This window comes from Saccoglossus kowalevskii, chromosome 2, assembly GCF_978046115.1.
Source record: "Saccoglossus kowalevskii chromosome 2, keSacKowa6.1, whole genome shotgun sequence".
Lineage (NCBI taxonomy): Eukaryota > Metazoa > Hemichordata > Enteropneusta > Harrimaniidae > Saccoglossus > Saccoglossus kowalevskii.
Genome location: NC_140642.1, coordinates 9968587 through 9993309, shown reverse-complemented (window position 1 = coordinate 9993309; position 24723 = coordinate 9968587). Strand labels below are relative to the sequence as shown.

The window sequence follows — 24723 nt, the reverse complement described above, 5'->3', positions numbered from 1 at the left end:
AACTTGAACGATGATAAATTAGTATTATGTGTACATAACTATAGTCATATATCTCTCCAAATCTCTCGTGGAAATTATTAAAAACATTACTTTTACATTGGTTACATTACATTGCATTGAATTTCTCCTCCAATGAGGAAGTGCAGTTAAGTTTATTTTATTTGTGATTTCCTTTTGTGCCGTTGCCTGGATATGTTGCCATTGTTGTTTGTGAAAACAACAGTTCACCATTTAGTTGTGCGCCGCATTTATCGAAAACCCATTTGAACAAATTCTGTACAAACATGGGCAACAAAACAAATGTTGCTTTTCGTTTGAGTATCTTGTTGATTATGGTTGCTTTAGGTAAGTAACTAACTATACTCATATAAGTAAAAAAAAACATTGGTTTGTTGTCACTCGCTAATACGACCACATTATTTATAAATATTTTTCACATGTTTGTGTGTGTGACTTGAGAACTTCACATTTCGTCTGGAACCATGGAACTATTGTTTAGCTCAATTGCTTCAATTGTGTTGTAAATACTCCAAATCCGATCGTACACACGTACGCCGTCGTACCTATGCCGCTATAACAGAGAAACACAGGCGACTGTGACGCAGACATTATTACTACTATAGACGACTTGTCTCAGAAAGTAAATTTGAATTTAAACACAGTAATGAAGCATGAATACATGGGCCGAGAAATGTCTTTAATTCGATTGCTTTAATTTGTGTGTAACTGTAAATATATTTTCAGAAAATAAGGCATTATAATGTTATATATGTTTTTTCTTCTCATTTTTCCTTTGTGTTGAGTGCCGTAATTAATTAGCAGTGTAGTGTCGTATGTTGGCAAATGACTTATAGTTACGTGTCTGGAATTTTGATTACCATGAGCTTAGTTCCTAGTACAGAGTACTGGTACTCGGGACTACTTCTGTCAGAATACAAATCGACCAGAAGCGGGACAATTTACAACAGCAGTTGTGATCTGGAGACTTGAATATTCAGAATTATAAATATCGCAATTTCTGCTCCTATCTGTTCCATTTTCTATTTAAACATAACGAATTTAGAGTTGAGTTTCGCGTTTCGCTTCAATAATTTTTACCTTCATGCTTTAAACAACATACAATGAAATCTACATAAAGCAAACGCATAAACCAGTGTAATGATATGCAAATCAGATAGTTGCGACCTCAACCTATACAGATGCCTGTGAGATAAGACAGTACTATAAATTACCCTGAAATCAATAAGATTGAAGACGTTTTCCCGGGAGAAAAAAAGTGAATTATTTGTTGAAAAAGGTAAATTGACACGCAAAACTCGTGACGTCGACACGCATGCAATGCAGTACTATAGTGTCATGGAAATTGTCTACAGTACACGTACACGCACCTTTTGATGGTGTAGATTATTTTACCAGCCAGCCGCGGACGCCGTACAGACATTGTACTATAGGTAAGCGCTCTTGCCCTTTTCCACAAATTTAAATATATTCTTAACAATTGCTTTACCTATAAAACTCTGCACACCATGCTATGATTATTCAGTGCTTTGAACTAAACGACTCGCTTAACAAAGATTGGCACATGATGGCAAGAATCATGGAATCTAATGGCCAAAAATAAATGATGACAGCGATTTATTAGGCCTATGGCCTGTGAACTCATATAATTTGTGTAGTGTACACATGCACGGTGCGACTAGTAACAATTACCTAACCTACCGGTCCTGCACGGCCACTGTTGTCACGATGCAAAAATTAATTCAAAATTACTTATACTTGAGATATTGATGGAATAGCTGAAAACTAATTATGCAAATAAGGTAACTAATATGAACAGATTTAAGTGTAAAACTAATAAGGTCTGCACAATGTACCAAGTTTCATTGAAATGTGATTAGAACCAAAAAATATTAGTTATTATGCTAATTAGAGAATTAATATGAACAGATTTTAACCCAAAATTAATCAGGCTGTCTATTGTCCTAGAACATTTATGGACCAAGTTTTATTCAAATGTGATGATCAATACTTGAGATATCAGTATTAATTAATTATGTTAATTAGGTGATTAAGAAGCATAAATATTTACCAAAAACTAATATGGTGCATAGTCTTAGGTTCATTGAAATGCGATGGGTACTCTTTAAAAGTTTCATTGAAATCCAATGAGTGGTTTTTAGACAGTGCAACAGCCATAGAACAGCAAAAAAATTAACTAATTATGCAAATTAGGTAATTAATAGGCACAATTATTTATCCCAAAATTAATCAGGTCTCTGCATAGTCCTAGAATATCTATGTCGCAAGTCTCATTGAAATGTGATGATTAGTACTTGAGATATCAGGTGAAAAGCTGAAAATCAACTAATTATGCTAATAAGATGATTAATGTGCACAAATATTTACCCAAAAACTAATTAGGTCTCTGCACAGTCCTCAAGTAACTATGTACCAAGTTTCATTGAAACATGATCATTACTACTCGAAATATCAAAAGCTGAAAATTAATTAATTATGCAAATTAGGTAATTAATATATACTGATATTACCCTAAAAACTATCAGGTCTGTGCAGTGTCATATGACACCTATGTACTAAGTTTTATTGAAATGTTATGATTAGTACTTGAAATATCAGTGGAAAAGCCGAAAATTGATTAATCATTATGTAAATTAGGTAATTAATAATATTAACAGATTTTTACCCAAAACTAATCAAATCTGCGCATTCGTTCAGAGCATCCATGTGCCAAGTTTCATTGAAATCCAATGAGTGGTTCTTCAAAAATCAGTGGAACAGTCATAGAACAACTTAAAATCAGTTAATTATCATGCAAATTAGGTAATTAATATTCATAGATTTTTACCAAAACCTAATCAACTCTGCGCATTATCCCAGAGCATCTATGTACCAAGTTTCACCAAAATTTGATTAGTGGTTCTTGAAACGGTGGAACAAAAAAAGTGACATACATACATACATACATACATACATACATACATACATACATACATACAGACAGACATACAGACATACAGACATACAGACAGGGTAACTGCAAAGACTCCCTTTTGTGCTTCGCACACGGGAGTCAAAAACAATCCTGACCCACCGCTACCATGGCAACAGCCAAAATCTGTTTTTTGAATACTTTCGCCAAATTTATTGCTTCCTACCAGTCTTGTAATAGCAGTGCCCAAATGATCATGCCTTTTATTTTGGCTACGTTGCGCACTGGTAAGAGATCACCGGCGCCGACATTGTTACCACTGTCAACGTAAACCCAACGCAGCTTTGAACTTTGAATAAAATGTAAATGCTGCCTCCAATCTAGAAAATACTATTGCAAAACGGTTGGAAATAATACATTTAACGGCTGAATACGTCCTAACAATAAAATAAAGTGACTTCTAATGACTGCCATGTTATTTTGCGAACCTCGTATAAGGTGCCCGGTTTTAGTTATAAACAGACGTTAGCTTCACGTTCATGATAACAGCCGAAAACATATTGCTTGTTTTTTTACCGGTTTTCATTGGCAACCGAAGTATTTGTATTTTGTAAACAAATTTTCGTCTGCTATTTTTATTCAGTTCAAATCGTTCAGCAACATTTTTGGCATATTAGGTGTACATCACAAACGAAGTTGTAGCATGCAGTACTAGTAAGTCATCCCGTCAGTGGAGTACCGCAGTAACACGGCATGTTTGCCATCAGCATTGTATTTAAACGAATCACGTGGTGTGCCGTTCTCGTTCAAATCCGGGATTCGATCAATAGGGGAGTCCCAGTAAAAAAAACACATTGCAAATCATGCAAGTTCAACATTTTCAAACCAATATACTAAAACAGAAATGCTCAGAGATGCAAATGAAGGATAGATATTACTTTTCACTATACACATCTCTGTTGATACTATCCCTCACAGACTCTACTCCCAATTACTCCTGCGTAAAATGGACTAGCCTCTTTTCATGTTGACATTCAGAGTAAAATCATGTGACATGCTGTTCAAATTGGCTGTTGCATACTCTTTTGCCGGTCTGGAAAATGTGTTTAATTAGCTCACATTCAAGCAACAATGCAGATTTCCCAGAGGGAGTGAGACTATTCGACTCTGCCACTAAAAAATAGGGGTGTTTTCAGCAAAAAACGAATAACCCTGGAATACACACAATATACTGAATTTCGGAACAAATCGTGCATTACTTACAGCAGCAGAATACCACAGAAATATCAGACGAAACATGAAAACACTATATATTGTATTTCAGCCTGAACCCTCTATATTACAATTCAAGGAATTAACCCCATATGTGCATCCATTTCCCACCTTGGTATCACCCACCCCTGAAAATAAACTCTTAATACCACGCTGAAGCGTTTGGTAAATAGAGGAATGGCCTTCATACTCGGGAGGGGCTTACGATCGGGGAAGTACGGTACTTTAACGCAATTGGTTCAAACTCACAATGCTCAAACCCAAGTTCTAAAAAGCACATTGTGCATATAAAAGTTGAGTTTATACTAGTAGTACACAATGCTTGGCAGCATGAACGTTTATGTACAATGGCGTATACGAATGCGATCAGATACTAAAACGTCACAATCTGATTAAAATCTGATGTAGTGTATTTTTATTTTGTTATTACTTTTGTTATTTATGCCTTTTTATTTTACTTTGATTTTTTTTAATTCCGCCCTACATACATCTGATCCGACGCATGTAAGTCCCGTTCAAATCTCGCGAAAGTAACAGCCAATCACAGCCCCCCTTTTATACAGGCTGTCGGCTGCTTACTTTTCAGTGTAGCGATACTCTACGGGCAATCTTTTTGTACATTATATTTTGCCCACTTGAATAAACCATTAATGGAAAATTGCTAGTATATTTTTATTTACAAAAGAAATTCCACAGCATTTTACAACTTTGTCATTACATTGAATATTTTTTTCACTTCCAACAAATGTGTAGACGTCTTTCGCCAGCCAAGGTTCGTTTATTCAGTCATCGCTTCAATTTTATGTCATGAATTTGTTTTTGCTATCTGTTGACCGACTTAATTAGCTGATTATTAGCCGAATTGCTGTGTTATGTCTGTCATCGTGTAGGCCTATTTGAAGTTTTGGACGGAACTTGGCTCACTGATTTGGAACTAATTACCAGATAACCACCGCTTTTTAGATTACTCATTCTGACAGTTTATATTCATAGTTATTAATGTAGTGAACGATTAATCAAAAGATATGACGTATTCAGTACTTAGTGTGATTGGCTTTATGATTGAAGGTTACGCCCTAGAGTCTTTTTACTGCTTTGTAATTGGTTAGAGTTTTGAAAATGAATAAAGAGAGTTTGAGTTGGTCTTGGCGAGTACAGCACGATAGACGCAGTAGAGAGAGAGAGCAGTCCTGGGCAGTCCGAGAGTCCAGTCCAGGGGCGAGCCTTGAGAGAGTCCAGTCTTGGGCGAGTCTTGGTTCAGCCTTGTGAGAGTCTTGGGGACTTTTCCCCAGGGCGCTGTGTCTTATAGAGTGCTCGACAGACTGACTAAGACGAGAGCTGAAACGTATTTCGTTGTGTGTGCCTTATTTGACTGTAAAGTTAAAGTGACTTTCCCGATCCCGTACCTCAAGGGGACGAGATATAGAGACGAGACGAGTTCCCCCCCCCCTGACAAGTGTGGAGAACCCGTGGAAGAAGAAGATTTCCCCCTGATACGTGAGTGGAGATCCCGGGCAGGTGTTTAACACACATTGACATCCTGTGAAGAAAAGTGAAATGGCGAAGATGTGTCTTTCTTGCGAACCGAACTAACTGGCTCGATGGCAGAGACGAAACCGCGCTTGACGACTAACATCGTTAACAGTATGGCACCGATGAACGACGCTGAAGAGATGAAGACCTCTGAACCCCTTATGAAGGATGAGTACCGGATAGGACTGTATAATTAAGAATTGAGCGACATTAAAGACAAGAAGAAGATGAAAGAACGACCCAGAATAACGCGACAAGAGAAGAGATGCTTATAGACTTTGACTTTAGCTATCTGTGTATTGCTTAGAGAACCGCTCGTTGGACACTGTAACTGACACTGTATAACTCAAGGACGTTGAACTCTTTTCCAGAACCCCAATCCTATTGCTCAGTAATGTAATGTATTGCTGTTTTTTTCTATTGTTTTTACCGTTTTTTTTTGTGATGTCGAATTGTACGTATGTAAGCGCCCAGATCTTTGTTTTGAACTGATATTTGGTGACGTGCGAGGTCCTTTATAACGATTTAAGCGCGCCTCAGTGGACAAGTATTTGCAACACAGTGATTTGGAGTTTTGTGAAGTTTTATGGAGTTTTAATGAGTTTGTGAGTACGGATTATGATGGGAGGAATGATGCCCCACGTGTTTTTTAAAGAGTTTTGAGATTTGTCGAATACAGAGATATCGACGTTTTAAGAGTTGTTTTTGTTTATGTGTTGTTTCCGGAATACTTCTGACGCTTTTTTGAGTTGATAGCACTTTTGTAACGTTTTTTAATGTCTTTTTGAGGTGAGAGTTTGGTGCGCTTATATACGTATTGTTTGATATCGCAAGCTTTTGTTCACGATTGACAGGTTTATATGTAACTTAGTAGTTTCTATCGTTTCACTTTTCCCCGTCTTATTTGCCAGAGGAGTAATGTTTTATATAGCGGTTTTGTCTTTGCATTCTGTTACCACGCCGTATGACTTTTGTTTAGATTAACGAATTGTGAGTTCAGTTGAAGTTTATAAGCGTATATGACAGGAGTTTGATTAATAGCTTTTTATTCATTGTTTATTAGTTACCGCTTTGCAATGCTTTAACCGAGAGACGCATCCCTGGTAATCACGTGATCATGCTGTCGACTGCAGCGATTGGCTGATCGCTTGGTTACACTGCCACGCCTTAGTTTTTTTGACCTTTTGATATAGAGTTTGTAACCTTTAGTAACGGAGACAGTGCAGCGAATGGTTATCTCAGCGAACCGTTTTGAGAAAAGTGAGTCGATTGGTAGCCTTTCCCTTGTTTTTGATTTATAACCGTTGATATTTGAGACTTTATAACCATTGTATTTAGACTTTAGAATCATTGTACTTAATTAGTGTTTTACTCTTTTGATTTATACCTTTTATTATTAGTATTGTATTTAACCCGTATGACGATGAGTAGAGGACGGTATCTTTGATTTGTGAACGTGCAATGCCGAGAGGCATATCTCAGTTTGGGTGAAGGGATGTGTCATGAATTTGTTTTTGCTATCTGTTGACCGACTTAATTAGCTGATTATTAGCCGAATTGCTGTGTTATGTCTGTCATCGTGTAGGCCTATTTGAAGTTTTGGACGGAACTTGGCTCACTGATTTGGAACTAATTACCAGATAACCACCGCTTTTTAGATTACTCATTCTGACAGTTTATATTCATAGTTATTAATGTAGTGAACGATTAATCAAAAGATATGACGTATTCAGTACTTAGTGTGATTGGCTTTATGATTGAAGGTTACGCCCTAGAGTCTTTTTACTGCTTTGTAATTGGTTAGAGTTTTGAAAATGAATAAAGAGAGTTTGAGTTGGTCTTGGCGAGTACAGCACGATAGACGCAGTAGAGAGAGAGAGCAGTCCTGGGCAGTCCGAGAGTCCAGTCCAGGGGCGAGCCTTGAGAGAGTCCAGTCTTGGGCGAGTCTTGGTTCAGCCTTGTGAGAGTCTTGGGGACTTTTCCCCAGGGCGCTGTGTCTTATAGAGTGCTCGACAGACTGACTAAGACGAGAGCTGAAACGTATTTCGTTGTGTGTGCCTTATTTGACTGTAAAGTTAAAGTGACTTTCCCGATCCCGTACCTCAAGGGGACGAGATATAGAGACGAGACGAGTTCCCCCCCCCCTGACAAGTGTGGAGAACCCGTGGAAGAAGAAGATTTCCCCCTGATACGTGAGTGGAGATCCCGGGCAGGTGTTTAACACACATTGACATCCTGTGAAGAAAAGTGAAATGGCGAAGATGTGTCTTTCTTGCGAACCGAACTAACTGGCTCGATGGCAGAGACGAAACCGCGCTTGACGACTAACATCGTTAACAGTATGGCACCGATGAACGACGCTGAAGAGATGAAGACCTCTGAACCCCTTATGAAGGATGAGTACCGGATAGGACTGTATAATTAAGAATTGAGCGACATTAAAGACAAGAAGAAGATGAAAGAACGACCCAGAATAACGCGACAAGAGAAGAGATGCTTATAGACTTTGACTTTAGCTATCTGTGTATTGCTTAGAGAACCGCTCGTTGGACACTGTAACTGACACTGTATAACTCAAGGACGTTGAACTCTTTTCCAGAACCCCAATCCTATTGCTCAGTAATGTAATGTATTGCTGTTTTTTTCTATTGTTTTTACCGTTTTTTTTTGTGATGTCGAATTGTACGTATGTAAGCGCCCAGATCTTTGTTTTGAACTGATATTTGGTGACGTGCGAGGTCCTTTATAACGATTTAAGCGCGCCTCAGTGGACAAGTATTTGCAACACAGTGATTTGGAGTTTTGTGAAGTTTTATGGAGTTTTAATGAGTTTGTGAGTACGGATTATGATGGGAGGAATGATGCCCCACGTGTTTTTTAAAGAGTTTTGAGATTTGTCGAATACAGAGATATCGACGTTTTAAGAGTTGTTTTTGTTTATGTGTTGTTTCCGGAATACTTCTGACGCTTTTTTGAGTTGATAGCACTTTTGTAACGTTTTTTAATGTCTTTTTGAGGTGAGAGTTTGGTGCGCTTATATACGTATTGTTTGATATCGCAAGCTTTTGTTCACGATTGACAGGTTTATATGTAACTTAGTAGTTTCTATCGTTTCACTTTTCCCCGTCTTATTTGCCAGAGGAGTAATGTTTTATATAGCGGTTTTGTCTTTGCATTCTGTTACCACGCCGTATGACTTTTGTTTAGATTAACGAATTGTGAGTTCAGTTGAAGTTTATAAGCGTATATGACAGGAGTTTGATTAATAGCTTTTTATTCATTGTTTATTAGTTACCGCTTTGCAATGCTTTAACCGAGAGACGCATCCCTGGTAATCACGTGATCATGCTGTCGACTGCAGCGATTGGCTGATCGCTTGGTTACACTGCCACGCCTTAGTTTTTTTGACCTTTTGATATAGAGTTTGTAACCTTTAGTAACGGAGACAGTGCAGCGAATGGTTATCTCAGCGAACCGTTTTGAGAAAAGTGAGTCGATTGGTAGCCTTTCCCTTGTTTTTGATTTATAACCGTTGATATTTGAGACTTTATAACCATTGTATTTAGACTTTAGAATCATTGTACTTAATTAGTGTTTTACTCTTTTGATTTATACCTTTTATTATTAGTATTGTATTTAACCCGTATGACGATGAGTAGAGGACGGTATCTTTGATTTGTGAACGTGCAATGCCGAGAGGCATATCTCAGTTTGGGTGAAGGGATGTGTCATGAATTTGTTTTTGCTATCTGTTGACCGACTTAATTAGCTGATTATTAGCCGAATTGCTGTGTTATGTCTGTCATCGTGTAGGCCTATTTGAAGTTTTGGACGGAACTTGGCTCACTGATTTGGAACTAATTACCAGATAACCACCGCTTTTTAGATTACTCATTCTGACAGTTTATATTCATAGTTATTAATGTAGTGAACGATTAATCAAAAGATATGACGTATTCAGTACTTAGTGTGATTGGCTTTATGATTGAAGGTTACGCCCTAGAGTCTTTTTACTGCTTTGTAATTGGTTAGAGTTTTGAAAATGAATAAAGAGAGTTTGAGTTGGTCTTGGCGAGTACAGCACGATAGACGCAGTAGAGAGAGAGAGCAGTCCTGGGCAGTCCGAGAGTCCAGTCCAGGGGCGAGCCTTGAGAGAGTCCAGTCTTGGGCGAGTCTTGGTTCAGCCTTGTGAGAGTCTTGGGGACTTTTCCCCAGGGCGCTGTGTCTTATAGAGTGCTCGACAGACCGACTAAGACGAGAGCTGAAACGTATTTCGTTGTGTGTGCCTTATTTGACTGTAAAGTTAAAGTGACTTTCCCGATCCCGTACCTCAAGGGGACGAGATATAGAGACGAGACGAGTTCCCCCCCCCCCTGACAAGTGTGGAGAACCCGAGAGAAAGAGAATTTCCCCCTGATATTTACATCAAACACTGAGCATAATTATCTAGAATGGAGGCGAACAAATAAGTAAATCGTAATGATTAGAACACTGTAAACAGCTATAGTAAACAATGCAAACCAACTTTAAATTGTATAATGGTCACCGTTCCACGGCATTGACGCAGAAAATTGGAGCAAACAAATATTTCCTGATCAATATTGCGATGTGTTCGAAATAAAAAATATTTTATTCCAGTCCGAATCAGCTCAATTACTTTAATAAAAAGCCATTGTATAATGTACAAAATGTTGATACATTTTGATGAATATTTACAGCTACGACTTCAATACCGTAGAAGATTTTGGCCCGACCGTCAACAAAACATCACCCGTCTCCAGGGCAAGCAACTGGAAAAAGACACCGGTGTTCGGTCGAAACGGTGGAAACAAAATCGTCACTCCCAGAATAACTACGCAAAATAACGATCTAAACTCGAACCATTCGAGCCACAATAAACATAAAAAAATGACTTTCATTGAATTTTACAATGATAAACTTACCGAAAAGCCGTGTTTTTCTCGGTCGCTAACGTCGGTATAATCCGCCATTTTATTTGACTATGTTAGCCACCTGACTCTGCCCGGTGACGTCACCATGTGCGATATAGAAGGAGGTATGTGATTCGTTGACTAAAATCGTCGATAGTGGGTCTCGTTGAAATCTCGTTACATCGGGTCAGATGTATGTAGGGCAGAATTAAAAAAAATCACAAAATCAAAATCAAAGTAAAATAATAAAATAAAAAGGCATTAATAACAAAAGTAATAAAGAATAAAATTAAAATAAGTTTATAGCCAAAATAATTAAAGCCTGTACACTACATCAGATTTTAATCAGATTGTAAAACGTCATAGCTTTGAAAAGTAGCCGGATGTTAAATATGTTCGTTCGTTATTTATTCCTCTCCATGAATGGCCTCCATGGTGTCTAATTGCAAGCACTTCAAATCCTTATCCAAGCTTCAGTTACAATTAAAACAAAATTAAACCACTGCAATATTATTTCGAATACAGTCTAGAATATACACAACTATAAATTAAGGCCGCATTTAGGTTCGCTTTTAAAGGTGAAATTAATTGACCAGTCAGCTGACAAAGCGTTGGCTAATTTTAATCGGTCGTGTTTGTCTGTCAGTAGAAATAAAACTTGTTTAATTTTTTGCGTTCAGTCCGGCTGCATACTTTTTAAAACTGCAGTTGAGATGCAGATTGAACGAAATTCTGTCCCGGTTCTCTATTGCGGATGGGTTAAATTAAATCGGGTTATTTTCGGAAAATGTGGAGTATATATATTCTTATTATATATCGGGAACACAAATGAAGAAATACATTGAATGTATTATAGCGCCTTTTAGTGTTATAAAATGGGTAACCGTTGTAATTGTAAATTAATTGTAAATGTAAATTATGATTTATACCATTGATTGTGCAGGGGTAGTGTATGTTTGGTGAAGGCCAAAATCAATAGGAGTGTACTTTTAAAAATTATATTCAAATACCATCCTTTACCAACAGTTTTTTATTTGCATTAGTAACACAATTTTGGAGATTGTGTTATATTATTATCTTATTCATATCATAAGTATTATTCAATATCACGAGACCTTTATTGACCAATTTTGCTTGTTCCCTGATTTATCCACATATCTTCTGAAAATAAAAAAAAAACAATTTCACATTTTAAATCTCTTCTGAAATAGAAGTGAGTAGTGATACATGTACCAGTTATTACAGTTCATTCACATGTCCGGGATATTATGATGACTATGATGAGACTTATTGCTGTGGAAGCGGCAGTTACCAGTACTGTTGTGATTTCTCAACTTATTACAGTACTAGCGAGGAAGATAGCGAGTATAGTTATTATTACGGAGAATCTTTGACATTGGGGTAAGTGTTATCAAAGCTTAAACATTATTCTACTTTGTGAATTACAGCATCGTTTATCGGCACTGTTACAATTTCCAATAGCGCTAGGCCGCCCTCCATGTTAAACACTTGAACATCCTCAATTTGGCCACCCTCATTATCAAAAACCTCAACATCATGTTCGACTGCCCTTCACATCAACCCTAAACATCCTCTATTTGTCCAACCACAACATGAAACACCCCAGCATTCTCCAAATGTTTTTGTCCTGTACAAGAAGGACATTACGATCCTCAATTTTAGCTGTCTCCCACATCGAACACCACAATCCACTAAACAGAACTACCCTTGCCAATCAAATCAACATTCTAAATTTGACTGTACTTCACATCAAAACTCTTTTAATTTGGCTTTCTTACATGTCAACATCACACCATCTTCAGTTTTGCTGCCCTCGAATACCATAACAATGCCAATCGTTTTTCCCTCCAAATCAAACACCTCAACATCACCAAATTGCAATTTGGTTGTATTTCATGTCAATAACTTCAATAATTTAATTTAACTGCCACACACATCAAACACCTCAACATCACCAATTTGGTTGCATTTCGATCCGTGGTACATCATGGCCATTTCACAATGTAATCTCATCCTTACAATTAATTAAATAAAAAAATAGTATATTAGTCATATTTTTTATTCTATGTTAACATAACTCTGTACTATGGTATTGGTACGGTGATATATGAATTGGGTGTCATAGGATGGTACTTGACGGCCAACCAATCTAATCAAATATGTATTTTTCATTGTACGAGTGCAAAATAAGTTATTAGGGAATTAGAATATTAGTACAAGCTGTTTTAGACGCATGCGCAATGACCGATCCTATCAATTCTCGTCATCTGTTTTGGGGCAGTCTGGTCGATGTGAAATTGCTTCAGTCATTGTGTAACGGAATTAACTGGTGTCCGTGTGAAAACCGCTGTAAAGTAGCGGTAAAATGAATTTGTGCGTTTTTTGCGTTGCCATTTTCTGAATGATTCGGAGTAGCAATGGAAGCCAACCATTTAATTGATAAAAATCTTGTCCAGAATATGATTTTAAACGGCCGAACTCATAGAAAAACCAGTCTCGTCTTGGAAAGAATGTTTCCGGGAAGGAGAGGTATCGAGGTGGCGTGGCGTGGTGAGTAGATTTCCTCCTCTGGACGCTGAGTTGGGCGTCGGTACCGAAAAGGAGGCGGTGAATATGGTGTCGAGAGACCAACATAGTAAACTAAACTTAGAAGTCGCGATACTGGTGCAGACGACTATGGTCGAACAGCCATGAAAAATAAGTGGCGGGACTTTGGTGTTGCACAAAAAAAGACACGCCCAAGGCTGGACAACCCATCATTTTATTATTGGTCACGATGTACCACGGATAATCTCTACGTCCTTTGTAAACACCACATACTCGATGTGCCGCCATCCAATGGCGGGATGAACGGCTTCCTTTGTGCACAATCAACGTCAACTTCGTGAGAGAAACACGACGCACTTACTAAGCCAGACCGCCTGGTGGCGCCCTACTATTTCATCAATAACCAAATATACTATTATCCTGTTCCCGAATTGGACATTTGTTTATTTGAATTAATTTCCAATTCTACGCCAGGTCCTTAGTAATTAATTAATTCGCCAAAAAATACTAAATTTGCTATCCCATGGAAATAATTGAAATCAAAATATTTGGCAATATATTAAGTTTTGCGTCGCATGTACACGATTAAAATAACATATAAAATGGGCCTAATATACTAATGTTGTATTTATTTAATTGTAAGAACGAGTTTACATCCTGGAATGGCCACGATGTACCACGGATTATTCCTCATCAATAACTTCAATCATTGAATTTAACTGCCACACACATCAAACACCTCAACATCACCAATTTGGTTGCATTTCTCATCAATTACTTCAATAATTTAATTTAACTGCCACACACATCAAACACCTCAACATCACCAATTTGGTTGCATTTCTCATAAATTACTTCAATAATTTAATTTAACTGCCACACACATCAAACACCTCAACATCACCAAGTTGGTTGCATTTCTCATCAATTACTTCAATAATTTAATTTAACTGCCACACACATCAAACACCTCAAAATCACCAATTTGGTTGCATTTCTCATCAATTACTTCAATAATTCAATTTAACTGCCACACACATCAAACACCTCAACATCACCAATTTGATTGCATTACTCATCATCAATTACTTCAATAATTCAATTTAACTGCCACACACATCAAACACCTCAACATCACCAATTTGGTTGCATTTCTCATCATCAATTACTTCAATAATTCAATTTAACTGCCACACACATCAAACACCTCAACATCACCAATTTGGTTGCATTTCTCATCATCAATTACGTCAATAATTCAATTTAACTGCCACACACATCAAACACCTCAACATCACCAATTTGGTTGCATTTCTCATCATCAATTACGTCAATAATTCAATTTAACTGCCACACACATTAAACACCTCAACATCACCAATTTGGTTGCATTTCTCATCAATTACTTCAATAATTTAATTTAACTGCTACACACATCAAACACCTCAACATCACCAATATGGTTGCATTTCTCATCAATTACTTCAATAATTTAATTTAACTGCCACACACATCAAACACCTCAAAATCACCAATTTGGTTGCATTTCTCATCAATTACTTCAATAATTTAATTTAACTGCCACACACATCAAACACCTCAACATCACCAATTTGGTTGCATTTCTCATCAATTACTTCAATAATTTAATTTAACTGCTACACACATCAAACACCTCAACATCACCAATTTGGTTGCATTTCTCATCAATTACTTCAATAATTCAATTTAACTGCTACACACATCAAACACCTCAAAATCACCAATTTGGTTGCAATTCTCATCAATTACTTCAATAATTCAATTTAACTGCCACACACATCAAACACCTCAACATCACCAATTTGGTTGCATTTCTCATCAATTACTTCAATAATTTAATTTAACTGCCACACACAACAAACACCTCAAAATCACCAATTTGGTTGCATTTCTCATCAATTACTTCAATAACTTAATTTAACTGCCACACACATCAAACACCTCAACATCACCAATTTGGTTGCATTTCTCATCAATTACTTCAATAATTCAATTTAACTGCCACACACATCAAACACCTCAACATCACCAATTTGGTTGCATTTCTCATAAATTACTTCAATAATTTAATTTAACTGCCACACACATCAAACACCTCAACATCACCAAGTTGGTTGCATTTCTCATCAATTACTTCAATAATTTAATTTAACTGCCACACACATCAAACACCTCAAAATCACCAATTTGGTTGCATTTCTCATCAATTACTTCAATAATTCAATTTAACTGCTACTCATATCAAACACCTCAACATCACCAATTTGGTTGCATTTCTCATCATCAATTACTTCAATGATTCAATTTAACTGCCACACACATTAAACACCTCAACATCACCAATTTGGTTGCATTTCTCATCAATTACTTCAATAATTCAATTTAACTGCCACACACATCAAACACCTCAACATCACCAATTTGATTGCATTACTCATCATCAATTACTTCAATAATTCAATTTAACTGCCACACACATCAAACACCTCAACATCACCAATTTGGTTGCATTTCTCATCATCAATTACTTCAATAATTCAATTTAACTGCCACACACATCAAACACCTCAACATCACCAATTTGGTTGCATTTCTCATCATCAATTACGTCAATAATTCAATTTAACTGCCACACACATCAAACACCTCAACATCACCAATTTGGTTGCATTTCTCATCATCAATTACGTCAATAATTCAATTTAACTGCCACACACATCAAACACCTCAACATCACCAATTTGGTTGCATTTCTCATCAATTACTTCAATAATTTAATTTAACTGCTACACACATCAAACACCTCAACATCACCAATTTGGTTGCATTTCTCATCAATTACTTCAATAATTCAATTTAACTGCTACACACATCAAACACCTCAAAATCACCAATTTGGTTGCAATTCTCATCAATTACTTCAATAATTCAATTTAACTGCCACACACATCAAACACCTCAACATCACCAATTTGGTTGCATTTCTCATCAATTACTTCAATAATTTAATTTAACTGCCACACACAACAAACACCTCAAAATCACCAATTTGGTTGCATTTCTCATCAATTACTTCAATAACTTAATTTAACTGCCACACACATCAAACACCTCAACATCACCAATTTGGTTGCATTTCTCATCAATTACTTCAATAATTCAATTTAACTGCCACACACATCAAACACCTCAACATCACCAATTTGGTTGCATTTCTCATAAATTACTTCAATAATTTAATTTAACTGCCACACACATCAAACACCTCAACATCACCAAGTTGGTTGCATTTCTCATCAATTACTTCAATAATTTAATTTAACTGCCACACACATCAAACACCTCAAAATCACCAATTTGGTTGCATTTCTCATCAATTACTTCAATAATTCAATTTAACTGCTACTCATATCAAACACCTCAACATCACCAATTTGGTTGCATTTCTCATCATCAATTACTTCAATGATTCAATTTAACTGCCACACACATTAAACACCTCAACATCACCAATTTGGTTGCATTTCTCATCAATTACTTCAATAATTCAATTTAACTGCCACACACATCAAACACCTCAACATCACCAATTTGATTGCATTACTCATCATCAATTACTTCAATAATTCAATTTAACTGCCACACACATCAAACACCTCAACATCACCAATTTGGTTGCATTTCTCATCATCAATTACTTCAATAATTCAATTTAACTGCCACACACATCAAACACCTCAACATCACCAATTTGGTTGCATTTCTCATCATCAATTACGTCAATAATTCAATTTAACTGCCACACACATCAAACACCTCAACATCACCAATTTGGTTGCATTTCTCATCATCAATTACGTCAATAATTCAATTTAACTGCCACACACATTAAACACCTCAACATCACCAATTTGGTTGCATTTCTCATCAATTACTTCAATAATTTAATTTAACTGCTACACACATCAAACACCTCAACATCACCAATTTGGTTGCATTTCTCATCAATTACTTCAATAATTTAATTTAACTGCCACACACATCAAACACCTCAAAATCACCAATTTGGTTGCATTTCTCATCAATTACTTCAATAATTTAATTTAACTGCCACACACATCAAACACCTCAACATCACCAATTTGGTTGCATTTCTCATCAATTACTTCAATAATTCAATTTAACTGCTACACACATCAAACACCTCAAAATCACCAATTTGGTTGCATTTCTCATCAATTACTTCAATAATTTAATTTAACTGCTACACACATCAAACACCTCAACATCACCAATTTGGTTGCATTTCTCATCAATTACTTCAATAATTCAATTTAACTGCCACACACATCAAACACCTCAACATCACCAATTTGGTTGCATTTCTCATCAATTACTTCAATAATTTAATTTAACTGCCACACACAACAAACACCTCAAAATCACCAATTTGGTTGCATTTCTCATCAATTACTTCAATAACTTAATTTAACTGCCACACACATCAAACACCTCAACATCACCAATTTGGTTGCATTTCTCATCAATTACTTCAATAATTCAATTTAACTGCCACACACATCAAACACCTCAACATCACCAATTTGGTTGCATTTCTCATCAATTACTTCAATAATTTAATTTAACTGCCACACACATCAAACACCTCAAAATCACCAATTTGGTTGCATTTCTCATCAATTACTTCAATAACTTAATTTAACTGCTACACATATCAAACACCTCAACATCACCAATTTGGTTGTATTTCTCATCATCAATTACTTCAATAATTCAATTTAACTGCTACACACATCAAACACCTCAACATCACCAATTTGGTTGCATTTCTCATCATCAATTACTTCAATAATTCAATTTAACTGCCACACACATTAAACACCTCAACATCACCAATTTGGTTGCATTTCTCATCAATTACTTCAATTATTCAATTTAACTGCCACACATATCAAACACCTCAACATCACCAATTTGGTTGCATTTCTCATCAATTACTTCAATAATTCAATTTAACTGCCACACACATCAAACACCTCAACATCACCAATTTGGTTGCATTTCTCATCAATTACTTCAATAATTTAATTTAACTGCCACACACATCAAACTCCTCAAAATCACCAATTTGGTTGCATTTCTCATCACAATTACTTCAATAACTTAATTTAACTGCCACACACATCAAACACCTCAACATCACCAATTTGGTTGCATTTCTCATCAATTACTTCAATAATTCAATTTAACTGCCACACACATCAAACACCTCAACATCACCAATTTGGTTGCATTTCTCATCAATTACTTCAATAATTTAATTTAACTGCCACACACATCAAACACCTCAAAATCACCAATTTGGTTGCATTTCTCATCAATTACTTCAATAACTTAATTTAACTGCTACACATATCAAACACCTCAACATCACCAATTTGGTTGCATTTCTCATCAATTACTTCAATAATTTAATTTAACTGCTACACACATCAAACACCTCAACATCACCAATTTGGTTGCATTTCTCATCAATTACTTCAATAATTTAATTTAACTGCCACACACATCAAACACCTCAAAATCACCAATTTGGTTGCATTTCTCATCAATTACTTCAATAATTCAATTTAACTGCCACACACATCAAACACCTCAACATCACCAATTTGGTTGCATTTCTCATCAATTACTTCAATAATTCAATTTAACTGCCACACACATCAAACACCTCAACATCACCAATTTGGTTGCATTTCTCATCAATTACTTCAATAATTCAATTTAACTGCCACACACATCAAACACCTCAACATCACCAATTTGGTTGCATTTCTCATCAATTACTTCAATAATTCAATTTAACTGCCACACACATCAAACACCTCAAAATCACCAATTTGGTTGCATTTCTCATCAATTACTTCAATAACTTAATTTAACTGCCACACACATCAAACACCTCAACATCACCAATTTGGTTGCATTTCTCATCAATTACTTCAATAATTCAATTTAACTGCCACACACATCAAACACCTCAACATCACCAATTTGGCTGCATTTCTCATCAATTACTTCAATAACTTAATTTAACTGCCACACACATCAAACACCTCAACATCACCAATTTGGTTGCATTTCTCATCAATTACTTCAATAATTCAATTTAACTGCCACACACATCAAACACCTCAACATCACCAATTTGGTTGCATTTCTCATCAATTACTTCAATAATTTAATTTAACTGCCACACACATCAAACACCTCAAAATCACCAATTTGGTTGCATTTCTCATCAATTACTTCAATAACTTAATTTAACTGCTACACATATCAAACACCTCAACATCACCAATTTGGTTGTATTTCTCAACATCAATTACTTCAATAATTCAATTTAACTGCTACACACATCAAACACCTCAACATCACCAATTTGGTTGCATTTCTCATCATCAATTACTTCAATAATTCAATTTAACTGCCACACACATTAAACACCTCAACATCACCAATTTGGTTGCATTTCTCATCAATTACTTCAATTAATCAATTTAACTGCCACACATATCAAACACCTCAACATCACCAATTTGGTTGCATTTCTCATCAATTACTTCAATAATTCAATTTAACTGTAACACACATCAAACACCTCAACATCACCAATTTGGTTGCATTTCTCATCAATTACTTCAATAATTTAATTTAACTGCCACACACATCAAACACCTCAAAATCACCAATTTGGTTGCATTTCTCATCAATTACTTCAATAACTTAATTTAACTGCCACACACATCAAACACCTCAACATCACCAATTTGGTTGCATTTCTCATCAATTACTTCAATAATTCAATTTAACTGCCACACACATCAAACACCTCAAAATCACCAATTTGGTTGCATTTCTCATCAATTACTTCAATAATTTAATTTAACTGCCACACACATCAAACACCTCAAAATCACCAATTTGGTTGCATTTCTCATCAATTACTTCAATAACTTAATTTAACTGCCACACACATCAAACACCTCAACATCACCAATTTGGTTGCATTTCGATCCGTGGTACATCATGGCCATTTCACAATGTAATCTCATCCTTACAATTAATTAAATAAAAAAATAGTATATTAGTCATATTTTTTATTCTATGTTAACATAACTCTGTACTATGGTATTGGTACGGTGATATATGAATTGGGTGTCATAGGATGGTACTTGACGGCCAACCAATCTAATCAAATATGTATTTTTCATTGTACGAGTGCAAAATAAGTTATTAGGGAATTAGAATATTAGTACAAGCTGTTTTAGACGCATGCGCAATGACCGATCCTATCAATTCTCGTCATCTGTTTTGGGGCAGTCTGGTCGATGTGAAATTGCTTCAGTCATTGTGTAACGGAATTAACTGGTGTCCGTGTGAAAACCGCTGTAAAGTAGCGGTAAAATGAATTTGTGCGTTTTTTGCGTTGCCATTTTCTGAATGATTCGGAGTAGCAATGGAAGCCAACCATTTAATTGATAAAAATCTTGTCCAGAATATGATTTTAAACGGCCGAACTCATAGAAAAACCAGTCTCGTCTTGGAAAGAATGTTTCCGGGAAGGAGAGGTATCGAGGTGGCGTGGCGTGGTGAGTAGATTTCCTCCTCTGGACGCTGAGTTGGGCGTCGGTACCGAAAAGGAGGCGGTGAATATGGTGTCGAGAGACCAACATAGTAAACTAAACTTAGAAGTCGCGATACTGGTGCAGACGACTATGGTCGAACAGCCATGAAAAATAAGTGGCGGGACTTTGGTGTTGCACAAAAAAAGACACGCCCAAGGCTGGACAACCCATCATTTTATTATTGGTCACGATGTACCACGGATAATCTCTACGTCCTTTGTAAACACCACATACTCGATGTGCCGCCATCCAATGGCGGGATGAACGGCTTCCTTTGTGCACAATCAACGTCAACTTCGTGAGAGAAACACGACGCACTTACTAAGCCAGACCGCCTGGTGGCGCCCTACTATTTCATCAATAACCAAATATACTATTATCCTGTTCCCGAATTGGACATTTGTTTATTTGAATTAATTTCCAATTCTACGCCAGGTCCTTAGTAATTAATTAATTCGCCAAAAAATACTAAATTTGCTATCCCATGGAAATAATTGAAATCAAAATATTTGGCAATATATTAAGTTTTGCGTCGCATGTACACGATTGAAATAACATATAAAATGGGCCTAATATACTAATGTTGTATTTATTTAATTGTAAGAACGAGTTTACATCCTGGAATGGCCACGATGTACCACGGATTATTTCTCATCAATAACTTCAATCATTGAATTTAACTGCCACACACATCAAACACCTCAACATCACCAATTTGGTTGCATTTCTCATCAATTACTTCAATAATTTAATTTAACTGCCACACACATCAAACACCTCAACATCACCAATTTGGTTGCATTTCTCATAAATTACTTCAATAATTTAATTTAACTGCCACACACATCAAACACCTCAACATCACCAAGTTGGTTGCATTTCTCATCAATTACTTCAATAATTTAATTTAACTGCCACACACATCAAACACCTCAAAATCACCAATTTGGTTGCATTTCTCATCAATTACTTCAATAATTCAATTTAACTGCTACTCATATCAAACACCTCAACATCACCAATTTGGTTGCATTTCTCATCATCAATTACTTCAATGATTCAATTTAACTGCCACACACATTAAACACCTCAACATCACCAATTTGGTTGCATTTCTCATCAATTACTTCAATAATTCAATTTAACTGCCACACACATCAAACACCTCAACATCACCAATTTGATTGCATTACTCATCATCAATTACTTCAATAATTCAATTTAACTGCCACACACATCAAACACCTCAACATCACCAATTTGGTTGCATTTCTCATCATCAATTACTTCAATAATTCAATTTAACTGCCACACACATCAAACACCTCAACATCACCAATTTGGTTGCATTTCTCATCATCAATTACGTCAATAATTCAATTTAACTGCCACACACATCAAACACCTCAACATCACCAATTTGGTTGCATTTCTCATCATCAATTACGTCAATAATTCAATTTAACTGCCACACACATTAAACACCTCAACATCACCAATTTGGTTGCATTTCTCATCAATTACTTCAATAATTTAATTTAACTGCTACACACATCAAACACCTCAACATCACCAATTTGGTTGCATTTCTCATCAATTACTTCAATAATTTAATTTAACTGCCACACACATCAAACACCTCAAAATCACCAATTTGGTTGCATTTCTCATCAATTACTTCAATAATTTAATTTAACTGCCACACACATCAAACACCTCAACATCACCAATTTGGTTGCATTTCTCATCAATTACTTCAATAATTCAATTTAACTGCTACACACATCAAACACCTCAACATCACCAATTTGGTTGCATTTCTCATCAATTACTTCAATAATTTAATTTAACTGCTACACACATCAAACACCTCAACATCACCAATTTGGTTGCATTTCTCATCAATTACTTCAATAATTCAATTTAACTGCTACACACATCAAACACCTCAAAATCACCAATTTGGTTGCAATTCTCATCAATTACTTCAATAATTCAATTTAACTGCCACACACATCAAACACCTCAACATCACCAATTTGGTTGCATTTCTCATCAATTACTTCAATAATTTAATTTAACTGCCACACACAACAAACACCTCAAAATCACCAATTTGGTTGCATTTCTCATCAATTACTTCAATAACTTAATTTAACTGCCACACACATCAAACACCTCAACATCACCAATTTGGTTGCATTTCTCATCAATTACTTCAATAATTCAATTTAACTGCCACACACATCAAACACCTCAACATCACCAATTTGGTTGCATTTCTCATCAATTACTTCAATAATTTAATTTAACTGCCACACACATCAAACACCTCAAAATCACCAATTTGGTTGCATTTCTCATCAATTACTTCAATAACTTAATTTAACTGCTACACATATCAAACACCTCAACATCACCAATTTGGTTGTATTTCTCATCATCAATTACTTCAATAATTCAATTTAACTGCTACACACATCAAACACCTCAACATCACCAATTTGGTTGCATTTCTCATCATCAATTACTTCAATAATTCAATTTAACTGCCACACACATTAAACACCTCAACATCACCAATTTGGTTGCATTTCTCATCAATTACTTCAATTAATCAATTTAACTGCCACACATATCAAACACCTCAACATCACCAATTTGGTTGCATTTCTCATCAATTACTTCAATAATTCAATTTAACTGCCACACACATCAAACACCTCAACATCACCAATTTGGTTGCATTTCTCATCAATTACTTCAATAATTTAATTTAACTGCCACACACATCAAACACCTCAAAATCACCAATTTGGTTGCATTTCTCATCACAATTACTTCAATAACTTAATTTAACTGCCACACACATCAAACACCTCAACATCACCAATTTGGTTGCATTTCTCATCAATTACTTCAATAATTTAATTTAACTGCCACACACATCAAACACCTCAAAATCACCAATTTGGTTGCATTTCTCATCAATTACTTCAATAACTTAATTTAACTGCTACACATATCAAACACCTCAACATCACCAATTTGGTTGCATTTCTCATCAATTACTTCAATAATTTAATTTAACTGCTACACACATCAAACACCTCAACATCACCAATTTGGTTGCATTTCTCATCAATTACTTCAATAATTTAATTTAACTGCCACACACATCAAACACCTCAAAATCACCAATTTGGTTGCATTTCTCATCAATTACTTCAATAATTCAATTTAACTGCCACACACATCAAACACCTCAACATCACCAATTTGGTTGCATTTCTCATCAATTACTTCAATAATTCAATTTAACTGCCACACACATCAAACACCTCAACATCACCAATTTGGTTGCATTTCTCATCAATTACTTCAATAATTTAATTTAACTGCCACACACATCAAACACCTCAAAATCACCAATTTGGTTGCATTTCTCATCAATTACTTCAATAACTTAATTTAACTGCTACACATATCAAACACCTCAACATCACCAATTTGGTTGTATTTCTCATCATCAATTACTTCAATAATTCAATTTAACTGCTACACACATCAAACACCTCAACATCACCAATTTGGTTGCATTTCTCATCATCAATTACTTCAATAATTCAATTTAACTGCCACACACATTAAACACCTCAACATCACCAATTTGGTTGCATTTCTCATCAATTACTTCAATTAATCAATTTAACTGCCA

General features: G+C 35.8%; 1 protein-coding gene across 1 annotated transcript in view; it reads left to right on the top strand.

Annotated features, from left to right (window-relative positions):
* The first annotated feature begins 218 nt into the window (after positions 1-218).
* The window catches only part of LOC144359168 (uncharacterized), a 79192-nt gene continuing 54687 nt past the window's right edge, over positions 219-24723 (top strand). Inside the window, exons 1-2 of the mRNA XM_085490967.1 lie at positions 219-345; positions 11898-12087. Of these exons, the coding sequence (XP_085347093.1) occupies positions 285-345; positions 11898-12087 (251 nt within the window). The 5' untranslated portion in view covers positions 219-284. The remainder of the gene's footprint in view (positions 346-11897; positions 12088-24723) is intronic.